Source organism: Bison bison, unplaced genomic scaffold (genome assembly GCF_000754665.1).
Source record: "Bison bison bison isolate TAMUID 2011002044 unplaced genomic scaffold, Bison_UMD1.0 scf7180017864190, whole genome shotgun sequence".
Classification (NCBI taxonomy): domain Eukaryota; kingdom Metazoa; phylum Chordata; class Mammalia; order Artiodactyla; family Bovidae; genus Bison; species Bison bison.
Window position 1 is genome coordinate 556,581 of NW_011494762.1, and position 18,995 is coordinate 575,575.

Here is an 18,995-nt window from a genome sequence, read left to right on the forward strand (position 1 = left end):
TAGAAAACCCTAAAGACTCCACCAGAAAATTACTAGAACTAATCAATGACTATAGTAAAGTTGCAGGATATAAAATCAACACACAGAAATCCCTTGCATTCCTATACACTAATAATGAGAAAACAGAGAAATTAAGGAAACAATTCCATTCACCATTGCAACGGAAAGAATAAAATACTTGGGAATATATCTACATAAAGAAACTAAAGACCTATATATAGAAAACTATAAAACACTGGTGAAAGAAATCAAAGAGGACACTAATAGATGGAGAAATATACCATGTGCATGGATTGGAAGAATCAATATAGTGAAAATGAGTATACTACCCAAAGCAATTTATAGATTCAATGCAATCCCTATCAAGCTACCAACAGTATTCTTCACAGAGCTAGAACAAATAATTTCACAATTTGTATGGAAATACAAAAAACCTCGAATAGCCAAAGCGATCTTGAGAAAGAAGAATGGAACTGGAGGAATCAACCTACCTGACTTCAGGTTCTATTACAAAGCCACAGTTATCAAGACAGTATGGTACTGGCACAAAGACAGAAATATAGATCAATGGAACAAAACAGAAAGCCCAGAGATAAATCCACGCACATATGGACACCTTATCTTTGACAAAGGAGGCAAGAATATACAATGGATTAAAGACAATCTCTTTAACAAGTGGTGCTGGGAAATCTGGTCAACCACTTGTAAAAGAATGAAACTAGAACACTTTCTAACACCATACACAAAAATAAACTCAAAATGGATTAAAGATCTAAATGTAAGACCAGAAACTATAAAACTCCTAGAGGAGAACATAGGCAAAACACTCTCTGACATACATCACAGCAGGATCCTCTATGACCCACCTCCCAGAATATTGGAAATAAAAGCAAAAATAAACAAATGGGACCTAATTAACCTTAAAAGCTTCTGCACATCAAAGGAAACTATTAGCAAGGTGAAAAGACAGCCTTCAGAATGGGAGAAAATAATAGCAAATGAAGCAACTGACAAAACAACTAATCTCAAAAATATACAAGCAACTCCTACAGCTCAACTTCCAGAAAAATAAATGACCCAATCAAAAAATGGGCCAAAGAACTAAATAGACATTTCTCCAAAGAAGACATACAGATGGCTAACAAACACATGAAAAGATGCTCAACATCACTCATTATCAGAGAAATGCAAATCAAAACCACTATAAGGTACCATTTCACACCAGTCAGAATGGCTGTGATCCAAAAGTCTACAAGCAATAAATGCTGGAGAGGGTGTGGAGAAAAGGGACCCTCTTACACTGTTGGTGGGAATACAAACTAGTACATTCACTATGGAGAACAGTGTGGAGATTCCTTAAAAAACTGGAAATAGAACTGCCTTATGATCCAGCAATCCCACTGCTGGGCATACACACTGAGGAAACCAGAAGGGAAAGAGACACGTGTACCCCAATGTTCATCGTGGCACTGTTTATAATAGCCAGGACATGGAAGCAACCTAGATGCCCATCAGCAGATGAATGGATAAGAAAGCTGTGGTACATATACACAATGGAGTATTACTCAGCCATTAAAAAGAATACATTTGAATCAGTTCTAATGAGGTGGATGAAACTGAAGCCTATTATAGAGTGAAGTAAGCCAGAAGGAAAAACACCAATACAGTATACTAACGCATATATATGGAATTTAGAAAGATGGTAACAATAACCCTGTGTATGAGACAGCAAAAGAGACAGTATTGTATAGAACAGTCTTATGGACTCTGTGGGAGAGGGAGAGGGTGGGAAGATTTGAGAGAATGGCATTGAAACATGTAAAATATCATGTATGAAACGAGATGCCAGTCCAGGTTTGATGCACGATACTGGATGCTTGGGGCTAGTGCACTGGGACGACCCAGAGGGATGGTATGGGGAGGGAGGAGGGAGGAGGGTTCAGGATGGGGAACACATGTATACCTGTGGTGGATTCATTTTGATATTTGGCAAAACTAATACAATTATGTAAAGTTTAAAAATTAAATAAAATAAAAAAAAAAAGTAGTTAAGAACCAGGAACCATGCAAGTACTATATAAGCTTCATCTCATTTCATCTTTTCAACATTATGACATAGGTACTTTCACAAGGAAGTGGAGGCTCTAAGACATAAAACAGTTTACCAAAAAATAAAAAATAAAACTGGAAAAGTCAAGGTTGGATTCCACATCTGACTAAAGAGCTTAAAATCCTAAGCACTACACAGCAGTAACCTTCTTTAATAGTACTTACTTTCTGGCTGCACTGGGGCTTTGTTGCTGTGCAGGCTTTCTCTAGCTGCAGTGAGCAGGGGCTACTCTCTAGTTGTGGTGTGCAGGCTTCTCACTGCGGTGGCTTCTCTGTTGCAGAGCATGGGCTCTAGAGTGCACAGGCTCAGGAGCTGTGACACACGGGCTTAGCTGCCCTGTGGCTAACTGCCCTTAGTCGAATCTTCCTCGACTAGAGGCTGAACATTGGCAGGCGGATTCTTAACCACTGGACTACCAGGGAAGTCCTATTTTCTACTTTAATTTCTTGATAAAGAAATAATGAAAGATTCACGACCTCTATTCCAATTACTTTACTAGATGTTCTGCACAAACGGATATAAAAAAAGTTTTAGAAGACTACTGCAATGCATGGCTGATAAAATCAAATTAATATATATGAATCAAAGTGTTTCTGTCACTTTTTTCCTTATTTAAATCTGTACTTATGTAAAGATGCAATACAACTGCTATGTTGTATTACTTCATCTGCCACTCTAAGAACACAGTAGTATAACTTCAGAGTTAGTTCTAAGTCAACATATGCAATTAACTGAGATGGAAGTGAGATAATCTACGACTAATAAACTACTGTTAGAGCTAGAGAAGCAAAACACCTGTGGCAAACTAGAAAAATGGTCTTTTGAGAAGGAGAAAATGAAATTCAATCATATGCTTATGTACTATAATTTAGTATTTACTGACCATTTTCTATATGCCAGGCACTGTACTAGATACTGGGGGCATAGAGAGAAGATGGAGAGATAAGAGCTCCAATACTGACAGGCGCAGGTACAAAAGGTACCTAACTCGAGGGGAAATGGGGAAGAAACTAGGAAGAAAAAAGGTCAAAAAGGATTTACTACTGGAACTGACATACAAGGCAAGTCATAAAGGATAAATAGAAAATGGAACAGGTAAAGAAAGGCAAAGAACAAGATATACAAAGGTGCAGAAACAAGTAAAGCAGAGTCCATTTAAAGCACTGAAAGAATTAAATGCAGATGCCTAAGGAAGACACTGGAGAAGGAGAGAAATCAGAAGGCCTATAAAGGGTCTTCATGAGAGTGAATTTTATCTTAAACGCTAGTGAAGGAGGTTAGACATGAAAAAGACATCAGGTGAAAGGTAAGAAACAGTAACTGATGTTAAAAAAGAGAGAGAGCAGCAGTCGTACAGTAAGATAGTGGTAGTGAAGATGGACAAGATACAAAAACATTATGTAAACAGACACAGAGAACAAGGAAAAGGCAAACATCTAGGATGTTTCCAGTGTCATTAACTGAGTGGATGATGATGCTGTGACTGAATACAGAGGTATGAGTATCAGGTTATCACTGAATACCTCAAGTGATAACTGAGTCCTATCCTTCAAGGGTCAAGGAGAAGCTTTCAAGAGGAATCAATATTTAGTATGGGATTTAAAAGATGAACAGAAATTATGACAATGGGCTGGAGTTTAAAAGTTGGTGGTGAATGGGAGGCACTGGTCAATGATAAAAGATGAGGCAAGAGAGGTCAGAAGCTGCCAGGTCAAAAGTACTTTCTGGACTATATTATCCAAGCAATGTAGAATTATGTTAGGTTTACAGGGAAGAAAAAAAAAGGATTGTATTTTTATTTTGGAAAAAAAAGGACTCTGACTATAAGATGACCTAGACCAAAGTTGAAAGATGTCAGAGTGGGTGGGGGTGGGAAGAAAGAACCCAAGTGAGAAATGGCAGTGGACACATTTGAGTGAAGACTGGATGTCTATGGGGTGGAATTAAGCTTACACACCACCTTCTGTATAATTGCTCACCTATCCATCCACTCTTTTAAAAGCAACAAATTTACCCATCTTTGAAAATGAAGTCATGTTATTTTTTTAAAATATCAATAGCCAAAGGATTTAATTGCAAGTCACAACAGCCCCCTCCCCCTCCTTGCCCAAATCAGGAAGGACTTAAAAGATGGAAGCACATTTTGGACTTTAAAATATAAGATTATCACCACTTATTTATTAACTAAAAGATAATAAAAGTGGATTAAGAAAAATAAATGGAATCCTGATTTAAAACCTGTAACAACCAAAATTCTGGTATGTGGAATTGAGAGGATGGTGGTACCATTTACTAACTAAGAAAACAGGAGGAGGCAAGGAGTGTGTGTATGTGTGTGCATAGAGAGAAAAGAGAAAAAGAGAGGGGGGGAAAAAGGGGGTGGGGGAGGACTGAAATGGGAAAGATAATAATAAATACCATTTTTGTTTTGTGTGTTTAGTAAATACAGTTTTGAATAGGCTGCCATTAGAGGCACTTGTGAGGCATTTAAGTACCAATACCAATTAAGCAAGGATATGACATTCAAGACTGAGATATAAACATTTGACACTCAAGAGAGAAAAGTAGGCTGGAGACAGAAGTTTGGGTGTCAGCAGCATAAACAGGGCAACTGAAACCCTAGGAGTAGCTAATACTCATGGAGAATACACAGAGCAAGTGGTAAGATGGCCTAGGAGAGAGCCTTAAAAATCCTATGCTTTACAAATTGATAATGTAAATGATGTCCACAGAAGAGACTTAAAAGATGTAGTCAGATTAAGTTAAAATGAAAATCAGAAAAAAAGGTTATCAAAAACTATGGCAAGAAAGTGTCTTTTCAGAAAAAATAAGTAGTCAACAATATTCAATGTTGCCAAGTTAAAGACTCAAATGTCTGTGGCATTTAGCATCAAGGACATAATCTTTAAAAGAACAATTTCAGTCAATAAAAGAGAGAATGGAAAGTGAGGTAGCAGAGACTATAAGCAAAGGAAAGTCTTTCAGGAAACCTAGTTATAAAGATGACAATATGGAGACTAGAGAGATTTCTAATTGATAGAGAGTTTTTTGTTTTGTTTCCTAAAAGGAAGGAACCAGTGGACAGCACAAGGGTGAAGATATACGATAAAGGAGGTATCAACAGAAGAGGTCCCTGATGTGGCAGGGGATGGGCTTCAAAGCACAGATGAAACAGTATCTTTCAACAAAGGAGAAGCATATTAAAACATAAAGCAGAGGGTGTGTGTATGTATTTTCCACTCACATAAACTTATATAAAGTCTTATAAAACAGAAAAACTATATAAATTAGGTTGCATCTATATACAGAAAGTATAACAATGGTGTTTTTTCCAGTGGTCATGTATGGATGTGAGAGTTGGACTATAAAGGAAGCTGAGGGCCAAAGAATTGATGCTTTTGAACTGTGGTGTTGGAGAAGATTCTTGAGAGTCCCATGGACTGCAAGGAGATCCAAACAGTCTATCCTAAAGGAGATCAGTCCTGGTGTTCATTGGAAGGACTGATGTTGAAGCTGAAACTCCAATACTTTGGCCACCTGATGCGAAGAGCTGACTCATTGGAAAAGACCCTGATGCTGGGAAAGATTGAGGGCAGGAGGAGAAGGGGACGAGAGAGGATGAGATGGTTGGATGGCATCACCAACTCGATGGACAAGGGTTTGGGTTGACTCTGGGAGTTGGTGATGGACAGGGAGGCCTGGCGTGCTGTGGTTCATGGGGTCGCAAGGCGTTGGACACGACTGAGTGACTGAACTGAATTGTTCTCTGTGAGACAGGATCTTGGTCTTTACTGTTTTATTGTTTTTTCATATTTTTCAAATTTCCTATGATAAGCATATAATTATTTTTTAAATGTCTCCAACTTCTGAATTATAAAAAGTAGTTCACCATTAAAGCAGGAAACCTAGAAACCAAAGCAGAAAGGGGAAAAACAATACCTATAACCTCTGAATGTGCTGCCTTCATAGGTTGACAAAAATATGTCAGCTTACTTAAGCCAACAGTTTCTCAGAAAAAGGAACATTAAGAGGAATACTGAACTAAAATAATCAAAATTGACAAGTGACTCTACTTCATTCAGAGACACAGAAGAAAAAGTGAACTCTAGCTTCCTCTTAGCTACCCAAGTCTCCATTTTAAAACAGGATTACTAAATCTCCACTTAGGTAGAATTCAGATTTGGAGGCTTATTATTCATTTAGAAGTAAATTTTTACAATACTGTTTTCCTTCCTGGCCATGATGATTTTTACTATTTAATTATTAATAACACCCACTACTAACATTCATGCTCACTGGCAACACTTAAAAAAAAAGAAATTAAAAATGCAAACTTACAGTTGTGGTAAATTTGGTCTAACGAAGGGATCATTTTCTGCTCCATTGACTGCTTTGTTTTTCCTTTGTTTTGATTCAGAATTGGTAGAGGGTGCCTGAGAATTATTAGCTGTGGGAGGTTTGCGTTTGGCTAGAAGTTTCCTTTGCCTTTCAATATCTTCCCTTTGCTGATTCACCCATTCTTGTTGCCTACATAAAAATAAATGTGGAAAAAAATTAACCTTCCTTTACTTTTCACATTTAAAACATGAAAATACATTAGTAAACATGAAAAATCACATAATATAAACATGTAACGTTATGGTCCCACTCTTGTTAACCAACACCTTCTCATTGTCCTTTTCTCATTGGGAACATACATTTTTAAATGAGGTCTTCCCTAAACCCCCTGGATGAGAAAGATGTGTTGCCACATATAACTTCACAGTACCTTGTAGCTCCCCATCTTCTCTTTTCTAACACATATATCTATGGACACTTGATCTCAATATGTGTGGTTAGACTAAATCACTCCATGAGAAGACAGACAATTATTTTATACCCTATTGTACCCTAAGTGCCCAGCACAGTGACTGGCACATGCTAGGCATTCAATAAATATTTCGTGAATAAAATAAATCAACTATTGAAAAAAAGAAATAACAGAATTAAGGAGGTTTTATACATTCATCTCACCACTGTTTAAAGAAAAACTTATAAAAGACAAATGTGAATTTATTAATAAAGTGTTATTTTCTAAATGTATCTGTTAAATTTCAGGGAAGGCTAAGTGGTATATTGAAATGAAACAAAAACTGACCTTAGAAATTTAGGAAGAAAGAAGGAATTTTGACACTTTAAAGAGAGAAAACACCAAGAAAAATTTAGATGGCATTGAAAAATGGGCAACTAATTTAACTAAAAATATTACTGTATATCCATGGGGTTTCAAAGAGTTGGACACGATTGAGCAACTTTCACTTTCACTAAAAAAAATAAAAAATAAAAAAAAAAATATTACTGTTTCCAATTGAAGCTTTTAAAAACCATCCTCTCATACAACATCTTAAGCCTGTTCTAATATAATTATCTTCCCTCTTAGGTCACCTTACCACACTAGGAAAAATTTTTAAAAAACTAAATGGTGATTGTGACAGGATGTGGAATTTTGTCTAATTCTTTAATTGTATCAATTGAGATGATTTTGTTTTCCTTCATTGTATTAGGTGACATATCACACTGATTTTTTCTGCTGACCCATTCTCAAACCAGGAATAAATCCCACTTTGTCACAGTGTATAATTCTTTTAATGTAAAAAAAAAGAAAACAAATCCCAAAACACATAACCTCCATGGTGATGGTACTCAGATTTAGAATAAGTCAAAAATTTCAGTTCCTCACTCCTTCACCCCTATTCAGACCAGGACTAGAGAACTTCCACTCTACAGACAAAGACTTGTTTCACACATGTTTCAGAGTCCCATGATCCCAGTAAGGCAGTGCAGAACAAGAAAGAAGGGAAGGAATGAAGGAGCACCCAAGTAAAAGAGCAAAATGTTGGAGAAAAGTCTCAAGAAGAGCAAGGTTAGAATGTGACTTTAATCCAGTTTTCTACTGGAAGTAGGAATAATTTCAGTTTATTTAAAAAGTTAGTTTTAAAGCTAGTTTAGGGTACAATCAAGATTAATAAAAATAAGCAGCAATAATCCTACTGAAATAATGAAAGAATTACTCTAATGGATATATACATATACACACACACATATATATATAGTGACTGATTATTCAGTAATGACCATACAGTTTAGAGATTATTAATTTAATATTACTAATTTTTATTTCTCTTCTTATCCTCCAACTATTTTGGGTTATATCACAGCTTAAAAAATATACACTGATTAACCGTTTGATACTAAATATATATGTAACAACATACAGTAGGCCCTCAGTAAATGCTTATTAGTAAGAAAAATATACAAGTAATTTCTTAAAACTGGGTTATTGCTTTATTATAAAAGGATATAGCTCAGAAACAGCTCCAGTACTCTTGCCGGAAAATTCCATGGACGGAGGAGCCTGGTAGGCTGCAGTCCATGGGGTCGCTAAGAGTCGGACACAACTGAGCGACTTCACTTTCACTTTCATGCTTTGGAGAGGGAAATGGCAACCCACTCCAGGATTCTTGCCTGGAGAGTTCCAGGGACGGAGGAGCCTGGTGGGCTGCCGTCTATGGGGTCGCACAGAGTCGGCCACGACTGAAGCAACTTAGCAGCAGCAGCAGTTGGTGCCAGATGGAAGAGCTGCACAGGGCGAGGTATGGGGGAAGAGACACGGAGCTTCCATACCCTCTCTGAGCCTGATAACCTTCCCAGATCTCCACACATTCACCAATCCAGAAGCTCCAATTTTACTCTTTGACAGCTTAATGGAGAAATTTTAACAGTTGGCAGCATTTGTATTTTAGTTTATATTTAATCTTATACTATGTAACCTTCTTTTATTCATTACCAGGACAACTGTAGATCTGGGTTTAGCAGCTCAGAAAAACACTAAAAATTTTTAAGTTGTATCTCAACTCTCTTACTTTCTACTTCTACTGTTAATATTTTAGCTCAAGCCTAATCACCTTTCATTTGGATGCTTCTCCATCTAAATTGTCAACAATTTATGTTCTTTTAAGTATTATTCCCACATTACTATCAGTTATCTTTCAAAAACTCAAATTTGACCCCACACACTATATAAAACTTTAACAGCTCCCTTTTATCAACAGAATTAAAATCCAAACTTCCTACCATCACAAAGACACTGTCCTTCAATACCTAACACCCAGAAACAGTTCTGTTGAACACAAGCTGGGTAAATCAACCGAGATAGGTACAAGACCATTCTATACTTAAGTCCTAGGAACCAATGTTTGAAACAGCAATGTTTATGTGATACTATGTGAAATAAAGCTTTGCCTACATTCTCCATTTAACTGGACTGACTCTGGGAAAGCTGATTTAGATGCTGGCACTACTCTTGCTTTGCAGGTTTTTATGTTTTCCAGCAAAAAAAGAGGGGTAGGGGCAGCAATAGATCCTGGCTCCTTAACACAGAAATAGTCAACCTACCCTTTCCTACCACCAACTTGAGAAAATGGATTTCTCCATTTTAAAGTTTACCTCAGAAGTGCTAAAGCCACATACATGTTCAGTTCAACTGACTTTTGAGTTATTATGTTTGACACTGGAGAGAAAACATGTCTCTCTTTCCCACAAGAATAATGAGCAGACAAATGCCAAAGGAAGGACTGAAGAATGGGAGAGGGGAGGGAAAAAAACCCAAAAAACTAAGCAGAAAACCCCCAAGATACACAGATACAAATCTTGCAATTAAAGTTAAAAGTTTTAACAATTTCCCTCTCAACTGACCTACAAAAGCTAGGTCAGTTTATGTTTTGGAAAGTCATATTTAAAATAATACATCATACTATACAGATGAATACTAACTAATCAAGGAGTGTGCTAAAGCTAAAACTGTAATGCTTCTTTTATGTTCCTTTCAAATGTATTAAGTTCTATGATTTCAAAGAGTAGTGAGGAGTAGATATAGAACATAATTTCAAATCTATAATCTTTGAAAATAACAAACACCCAAAGGAATACTAAATCTTTCAAAATGTAAGAGTGACTAACTTTACAAGATTCTGAAATGCAAAACCATCTGTCCATTGTTCAGTAAATGAAGCACCATGTCTAACTGTTGTGAAATGCCCAAGGCGTAATCTGTCTTGCATGCTCTTCTCTCGGCTTGACAGTTTTTCTTGTGTACTCTGAAAAAAAAGGGGGGAAAAATCATCATTCAACTTTATTCATTTAAATTTTAAAAACATAGGACTAGTGAAAGGAGAGGGAAAATTGAACTTTTTTTTTTTTTTGACGTGGACTTTTTTTAAGCCTTTACTGAATTTGTTACAATACCGTTTCTGTTTTACCTTTTGGTTTTTTGACCACGAGGCATGTGGGATATGTGAGGATCTTAGCTTCCCAATCAGGATCAAACCCACACTCTTGCATTGGAAGGTGAAGTCTTAATCACTGGACTGCCAGGGAACTCACCTTTTCAATAAGCAGTTTCTTGCTCATTGATATGCACTTATTTAATCGCTCTTTGTATTTTTCAAGTAGCTTTTGTTGCTCATCTATCTGCCGTCTGAGATCACAATTAGCCTACAATATAAGTAGATAATGAAAAAGGTCTAGAATTTGTGTATATGAGACATTTAAGAATATTTATACATTTTGAAAAATTTCATAAAGAGAAGGATTAATAAGTATTTGAATGTGATACTAAAAAAAAATGTTAAAACACTTACTTACCATGAGAATAACTACACTGTTACATGCTGCTTAGTTGTATAGTGAAAAGTACATGGAATATGTATCATACTCCATAGGTTCAAATCTACACTCTAGGTTATATAATCTGGGCTAAGTTTAATAAATTATTTGAACCTTATTTCTAAAGTTGTCTTAAAGGTCTGCTCTATTATCTTATTTCTAAAACAGAGCAACATCATTCTATCTCATTTGAAATAACTGAAATACAAAGTGTCTAACACTTAGAAATGAATGTGAGTTCTCCATCTTTTGTAATAAAACATCTCCATTCAACACGTGGGTAACACTGCAGATGCCTATCCAATAGCTAACTGTTCTCACCATCTTTATCAGCCACATGAATACAAATTTTGTTAACTCTGTAGGCAGTCATATGCTCAGTCCCTCTTTCTAAGCTCAGAAGATGAGTCTGATTAGTCTAGTACAGTCACCAGGAACTAACCTGGAGAGCTTGTTGGAACACAGATTACGGGAATCCATTCCCAGTTTCTGAATAAGTAGCTCTGGAGTAGAGTCTGAAACTTTATTTCTAATAAGTCCGCTAGTAAGGTTGATGCTTACTGGTCTGGGGATCATTCTTTGAAAACCGTAGGTCTATGCCAATCACAGTATGAGCCAAAAGAGAGCAGTATAATAAATAAAAAATGCTGGGAGAAAAATACAGCTGCCAATCTAAAAGTATGTATCTAACAAAAAGCTGTTTTCCAAGGAAAAGGGTAAAATAAAATAGTTTCAGAGGAACATATATGAAATTTAGCATCAGACCCTTATCATTATGTGCAAGTCGAACAGAAACCCAACAAATTGTGTATGTGTGAGTTGAAAATCTAACACTAGCTAGTGTACTTCCCATCTCCTTGCAGCTAATGATGGTCAGTGAAATGTAAGCAGAAGTTGTTCAATGGAATACTCAAGAACACTATGCAGAAAACTTTTGTATTTTTAATTTCCTTCCTCTTCTGCTTAAGAACACAGATACCATAACTGTGACTCTGATAAATATTTTGTACCTTGATATAATCTTCAAGATGAAGGCCATGTACTAAGGGGAGGGAGCAGAAAAACTGAGGGAGACAAGATTCCATATGACACCTGGGCTACCTCTTTCTGTTCTTCTCTTAAAAAATAATATTGTATTTCATTTAAAGTACTGTTGTTTATGGAAACCTGTCCAGATGCCTATGGCCTGCATAGCTCAGTCGTCTCTACTTGCTAGCAAAGCTCTGCCTGGCTGGAAATAAAGCAGGACCGATAAAATTGCATTTTCACAAAACTTACCATCTTCCATTCAAAGGCCTATGGCCTCTTAGGCTTTGTCCAGGGTGGCAACAGCCCAATTGCACACGTGTAGACATTGCTACAGCAATGTCTAGATAGATGAACAGTCTCCAGGGCCTCCTCAGTCACATCTGGGATGAATGGTCAGTGTGGCACCAAGGGCCACAACTGCAGGGTCCTGCCTAGCCTCCATCATAGCTTGGGGGTCAGGGAAACACTCGGTCCCTTGTCCCCTCAGAGGTGAGCAGTATGCAGAGAAAAGAAAAACCTATCTCAGATATGTTAGTGAGGGGCACTGTGTTCCATGGGTTATCTCAGCACCATTTCCTTCTGGGCCTGCTATGGAAGGACCGGCCTCCACCCCCAACTGGATTTAGTGTGGGGCAAGTAACTCAGTGGGCAGGAAGACACTGCACCCTCAAGCTCTGACTTGGAACACCCCCCGCCTTTCTGTTCTTCTCTCAAAAAGTAATCCTGTATATTATTTAAAGGACTGTTGTTTATGTTCTCTGTTACTAACAACCAAAGACAACAGCTAAATGATAAAAAGATGCTGTAGCACCAGTATAGGAATACACAAAGAGAACATGGTACTTATGAAATGAGATTATAAAAATGAGATTGTATGATGGAGCTGGCAGTAGAGAGCAGACTTAATTACATGGTCTAGATAACTGGTTCTCTATATAGAAATTAAAATGAAACCTTATTTCACATCATACCCCAAAATGAATTCCAGTGAGATTTATAACTTGTATTGAAAAAGCAGACTATAAAATTTTTTTAAAGAAGATACAGACGAACATTTTTATGGTCTTAGGGACAAAAACAATGAGTTATTTTGGTGTACCCTTGATAATAATTTGGAACAAACTATAAACAAAGAGATCACTCAGTCATGTTCGACTCTTTGCAACTCCATAGACAGTAGCCCACCAGGCTCCTCTGTCCATGGGATTCTCCAGGCAAGAATACTGGAGTGGACTGTCACGTCCTTCTCCAGAGAATCTTCCCGACCCAGGGATCAAACCCAGGTCTCCTGCACTGTGGGCAGATTTTTACAATCTGAGACACCAGGGAAACCCATAAAAAAAGACATGTAATCATATAAATTTTAAATGATCTAATCAAAAGATAGTGCAAAGAAATAAAAAAGACAATTTACACACTGGGAGAAAAATCAATATATATGGTCAACAAAAAAACTGATACAATTTTTAAAAAGACAGCAACTCATTAAGAAAAATGAGCAAAAAAAATGATTATTTACTTCACAGAAATACAGTTAATAAATATTTTACAAGATATTCAAAAAATAAAGTGAATGCATAATAACTAATACCGTGTTATATCCATTAAACTGAACCCCCAAATTAAATATGATTCTAATAAGCTTTGTCAAGGATGATGAGCAATAAGATTATTTTCTGCTTATAGTTAGTGGAATGTAAACTGATCCAACCACCTTGGGGAAAATTTGCTTTTATAGAGTGGAGATGTATGCCCTGTACTCTAGCTATGTCTCTCTAAGCATATACCACAGAGAAATTCTCCACGTGTGCCGCAGAAGACATGTACAAGAGTGTGTCTTAGCAGAACTGTTCATACTAGCAAAAAGTAGAAATAAAACGTCCAGCAAGACCAGGAAAGATAAATTACAGTATATTCATTTACGCCTTACTATACTGCAGTGAAATGAAAATGACAATCCCACATATAATGTTTAGTGAAAACAAGCGGGGCATACAGTATAATTTTGTAATTTAAAGTTCAAAAACAGTGAAATAATATGTTGTTAAGAATGTATAAGATACATATAAGATAACTATAAGAAACACAAAGGCGAAGAAACAGATACAAAATTTACAACAGTGGTCAATGGTAAAGGGATGTAAGAGAGTGAATAGGATGGGAACGGGAGAGGCACACTAAATGTTTTAGAGGTATCGGTAATTATGGGATGATCATAGATGATGGTTTCACTGAGTTTCTATACCAACAGTTCTTTTAGCTAAATTATAATCATTTGGAGAAGGTTTTTATTTTTCCCCCTTAATTTATTTATCTGGTTGAGCTGGATCCTAGGTGCAACATGTGCGATCTAGGTCCCTGACCAGAGATCAAACCTGGGCCCCCTTCATTGGGAGCATGGTGTCTTAGTCTCTGGACCATGTAGGAGCTTTTAAAACTACCAACACCCAAGCCCTACGTCACACCAATAGAATCAGAATTCCTCAGGGTAAAGTATAATCATTGTTACTTTTATAAAGTACCTCCCATATTTTCCATCCAGTGATTCAATGAGCAGCAAGGGGTGAGAACAACTACTTCATCTCTTACTAACATATAAGGCATACTTTTTGATGTGTCTCTTTAAGAAGTTTCCATTAAAAGGTTTATAACAAAATCAAGTAACTTTAAAACCACCATGAAATGGATATCTGTCTTAGGATAGCTGATCAAGTAAAAATAAAATTTTATAAACTTCTATTTCTCCAACTGCTTTTCAGTTCAAATTTAAAGAGCTAATAAAAGCTTTTTCTTTAAATGGTTGATATTTTCAATTATGTCCTTAACACTAAAAGATTTAATTTCTCCCAATAATAGAAAAATTTTAAAATGTTAAGTATTTTCTCAACTGTTTTACTATTGCCAAATACTTGGCAATGATGACTTCTTACTTACCCTGAGCAAGTCATCTATGCGACCTTCCTTCTTTTCCAGGTCCTGGTTTTTATTACTTTCTAATGCTGCTAATTTCAGCATCGTAAGATCAGTCTAAATAAAAGAAAGCTATTTTATTATTCCATTCTATATATCACTGCATGTAAACATAAAATTAGATTTAATTCTGATTCTAAAAATCATAGCACTGGAGTTTGTGTATGTAAAGGGTATCCCAAAAGGTCTTAGTGTAGTTTTAAGTTTTATTATCTCCAGAAATGTAAGTGCTACACAGACTTAAAAAAATTATTTTCAAAGGTTAATCATTTAAATTTTTAGAATATTGATATGTTTGTTCTTCATTAAAATTCAGTATAATCACTGTTATATGATATCAACTCTAGCTGATTTTTGAACAGGGCAAAAACATTCACAAGCTGTTCACTGACTCAAAGCAATGTACTTGTAAATCCTGGTCTAAAGATTATCCAAAGAAAGAAGTTTTGATGCATTCACAGAGTCTGGCCATGACCTGACAGGAAGAGTGTAATGGCAATAAACTGCACAATTAAGGTGGCAAGCAAGAAGATCTACTTTTTCAATCCTTGGTTTCAGACACTCCTTCAAAAGCTGTCACATGTATATAAAGTTAAAACGAAAACTCCAATACTCAAAATTCATAAAACAAAGTAACTGCAAAAGATGTCTGATTTTCAAATAATTTTCAATTGTGTGGCATATATGATACACAAAAATACAGACATGTAAAACAAACTGCTTTAATATCCACTTATAACAAATATAACACCTTCAAGAAGGTATCAATTATATGTACTTGGATGTTAAGTTAAAAAAGAATCAGTAAACAGAACTGACATGTTATGGTTGTTTTGGTTATTTAATTTGCTTAAAATATATATTTAACCAGTGTAACAAAGGACAGACTGACAATAAACTGGGTTTCAATTTCTCTCTCTACAAATTTTTTTTTGTTGTTATTCAGTAATTAGCTTTCTTGATATTGAATTTTACTTTATGATTATGTTTAAAAGAGAAGACATCTTAATTGTGTGCACAAACTGGTCACTGGTTTTTTATCCCTAAGTCATACAAAGAAATCTCAATTACTATTTACCTGAGTAATTTTAAAGGATAACTGCTTTGGCTGTACAATAGGGTGGTCCCCAAAAGCTAACGCAGTAGGAGAAGGGCTATTCGGTCGAACCTTAACAAAATATTAAATTTTACATTAGCAAAAATACAATGGAAAGATTCTTCTTGATGTTTGCCAGAAAACAACAAAATTCTGTAAAGCAATTTTCCTTCAATTAAAAAATGAATAAATTTTAAAAAAAGAATTAAAAATAGATTTATGCTTAACAACAACTAAATATTTCTTACGTGTTTATTAGGATAATAACTCAAAACATAACTGAATTTTTAAAACTTTTTATCATTGTTTATTTAATAAGGATTCATTGAGTACCTCCCTCTTACAAAGCCCAGTAAAAGAGACAACCAGCCATTTGATAGATAGATAAAATAGACAGACAGGTATGAGCCTTGGTCTCAGAAACTCATCCAAAAACTGTCACATGTATAAACTTTATAATATATATATATATATATATATATGCCTTGCCCTCAAGGAGTTTACAATCTGGTCCCATAAAAGAAAACTGAATCTGTTAAATATAACAATGTCAAATACATCATTTTAAAACAAAATTATCAAAAACAGCTTATGACGGTTCAAAAAGTAAAACTGAAAGACTTTAATATATCAGTAGAATTCTTTTAGAACTAGGGACAACAATGCATGCCCATGTTGTTGCTGTTATGTTACTTGCTCAGTCGTGTCTGACTCTGCATGACCCCATGGACTCTAGCTTGCCAGGTTCCTCTGTCCATGGAATTCTCCAGGCAAGAATATTGGAGAGGGTAGCCATTCCTTCTCCAGGGGATCTTCCCAACCCAGGGGTCAAAATCAGTCTCCTGCACTGTGGTGGATTTTTTACCGTCTGAGTCATCAGGGAAGCCCTAATGCATGCCCATGTGTAGTATAAAATGAATTTACTGATAAGTTGCACAGTTTAGTCACTAGTTTTAAAATACATTTGCTGAAAACAGTCGATTACATCATGGACCAATGCTATCACTACAATTCCAAGCTATTTTTGAGTTTTACACTTTACTTGGTATATGGCAATAGGATGTCCTCCAAGATACAAAATGAGTAAGACATTAAAAAGTATGTATCTACAGAAAGGACTAGAAAGCAACACTGGAAGTTACAACAGTGTAACTGAATAAATGACATACTCTAATTTTTAAAAATTCTTAATTCATCTTTAAATTACTGAAAGCCAACACTGCTATTATGGTTATACAATGAACTTTCACATAATGAAAGTTAAAAAACAGTAAATAAAATCCAATATGTAGAGCAATGCATAACTGGATCTTAAAAACATTAGAAACAAAACTAAAAAGTTTTAAGTGAATTTTTAGATCCAAGATCCTTTTCTTACCCCAAACTATATTATCCAAGACTGACAGCTGCCTACTCTTTTCTCAAGGATTCCCAGAAAGGAATTATTTAACTGATAAGATCCCTGACCAATGATGGAACTCTGGCCCCGGCAATAAAAAGTTCTGAGACCTATCCAATGGACTACCAAGGAATTCCCAATCCTATCATTCTTTTATAGAAACATTACTTCTTGGAACTAATTAACTCAGAAAATCTTTAAGAATCTCACTTTCAGAAATAAAGTTTTAACAGCATCAAATCATTGAAAAGAATTCAACTCACCTCAATAGAATGAAAGACTTTTTAAAAAAGGTAAATGCTAATATATATATATATATATTTATATTTGATCCCTGAGTTGGGAAGATCCCCTGGAGGAAGCCATAGCAACCCACTCCAGTACTGTTGCCTGGAGAATCCCCACGGACAGAGGAGCCTGGCCAGCTACAATCCATGGGGTCGCAAAGAGTCAGACACGACTGAGTGACTAAGCACATATATGTAAAAGGCCTCAATAAAGACAAATTGTAAAAATTATTCATTCAGTACATATAACCTCTGAGACATAAAAACACATGGAAAAACTTACAGATGAAGAAGGCGTGGAATGTGAATGTGAATTCTGAGGCGAACGGATTGCAGGAGGTATGCCTCTTACTGGACTTGAGCCATTTCCACCTTGGTACTGAGGGTAAAAGGAAACACCACTATATATATATACACACACATATAAAACCAAAGTTTAGAAAGATGTTTTAGACATGGCATTACGAATTAATTTAAATATATATTATTATTTTTGTGGCAGACTCAAAGACAAATTTCCCCAAAGCAAAGAACATGTCTTATTTTTCCTTCAAATTTTAGCAGTTCCCTTATGCTTGTGAAGCCAGCAGGAGCTCTAATCCCAAGAAACTTTAATCTCTTTACAAGTAGATGTGTAGATGTTAATCAACTATCTTAAGACAGAACTGTCATTCCCAAGATCTGTTAAGTATCCAAATGTTCATAGCACTATAAAAGAACTACTGGACCAAGTCCCTTCTTAACAGCACAAAGTCTAATACAAATTGATTCTTTCTTACATGCATTATAGTGAATGACTTAATCACGTATGAAGAGAAGCCACCTAATCTGTTCCATAGCTTTCTCAAGCCTCATGTTTCTCATGTTTCTGAACCAAGAATGGAAGGCAAAAATAATTTGCTGCTAATGGCTTCATCTTTGGGTATTAGGTATGAACAGCAGAAAAGGAGACTTCCTAGTGTGTTCATTAAACAACTTCCTACAACTAAAGAACTTATTCTAGATTTTTAATCTATAGTGCCTAGCGTAATGCTCAGCACATAGTACGCATTCAAGACACCTGAGATGTGTTTATTTGAACAGACCCTACCTTTGGCAAAGATTTTTAATGACATTAACACTAAGGGACTGACAGCAACTAAAGAGCTTTAGGTGTATTTTATAGTCTGCAACTGTTTTAACTTAGATTCTGTAAACTCAAAAAAGAAAAACAATGGAGGATATATACATATATATATGTGTGTGTGTACATATATATATATATATATATATATGAGTGAAAGAGAGTGACTGTGTTAGTCACTCAGTCACATTCAACTCAGTGCAACCCCATGGAGAAGAGCCCACCAAGCTCTTCCCTCCATGGGATTCTCCAGGCAAGAATACTGGAGTGGGTTGCTA

General features: G+C 35.9%; 1 protein-coding gene across 1 annotated transcript in view; it reads right to left on the minus strand.

Moving 5' to 3' along the window:
- Positions 1-18,995, minus strand: part of TLK1 (tousled-like kinase 1) — a 234,667-nt gene that overhangs the window by 45,338 nt on the left and 170,334 nt on the right. Inside the window, exons 6-11 of the mRNA XM_010843803.1 lie at positions 17,878-17,973; positions 15,891-15,980; positions 14,777-14,869; positions 10,532-10,642; positions 10,109-10,245; positions 6,449-6,637 (exon numbers count right to left, since the gene is read on the minus strand). Coding sequence (XP_010842105.1) covers positions 6,449-6,637; positions 10,109-10,245; positions 10,532-10,642; positions 14,777-14,869; positions 15,891-15,980; positions 17,878-17,973 — 716 coding nt within the window. The remainder of the gene's footprint in view (positions 1-6,448; positions 6,638-10,108; positions 10,246-10,531; positions 10,643-14,776; positions 14,870-15,890; positions 15,981-17,877; positions 17,974-18,995) is intronic.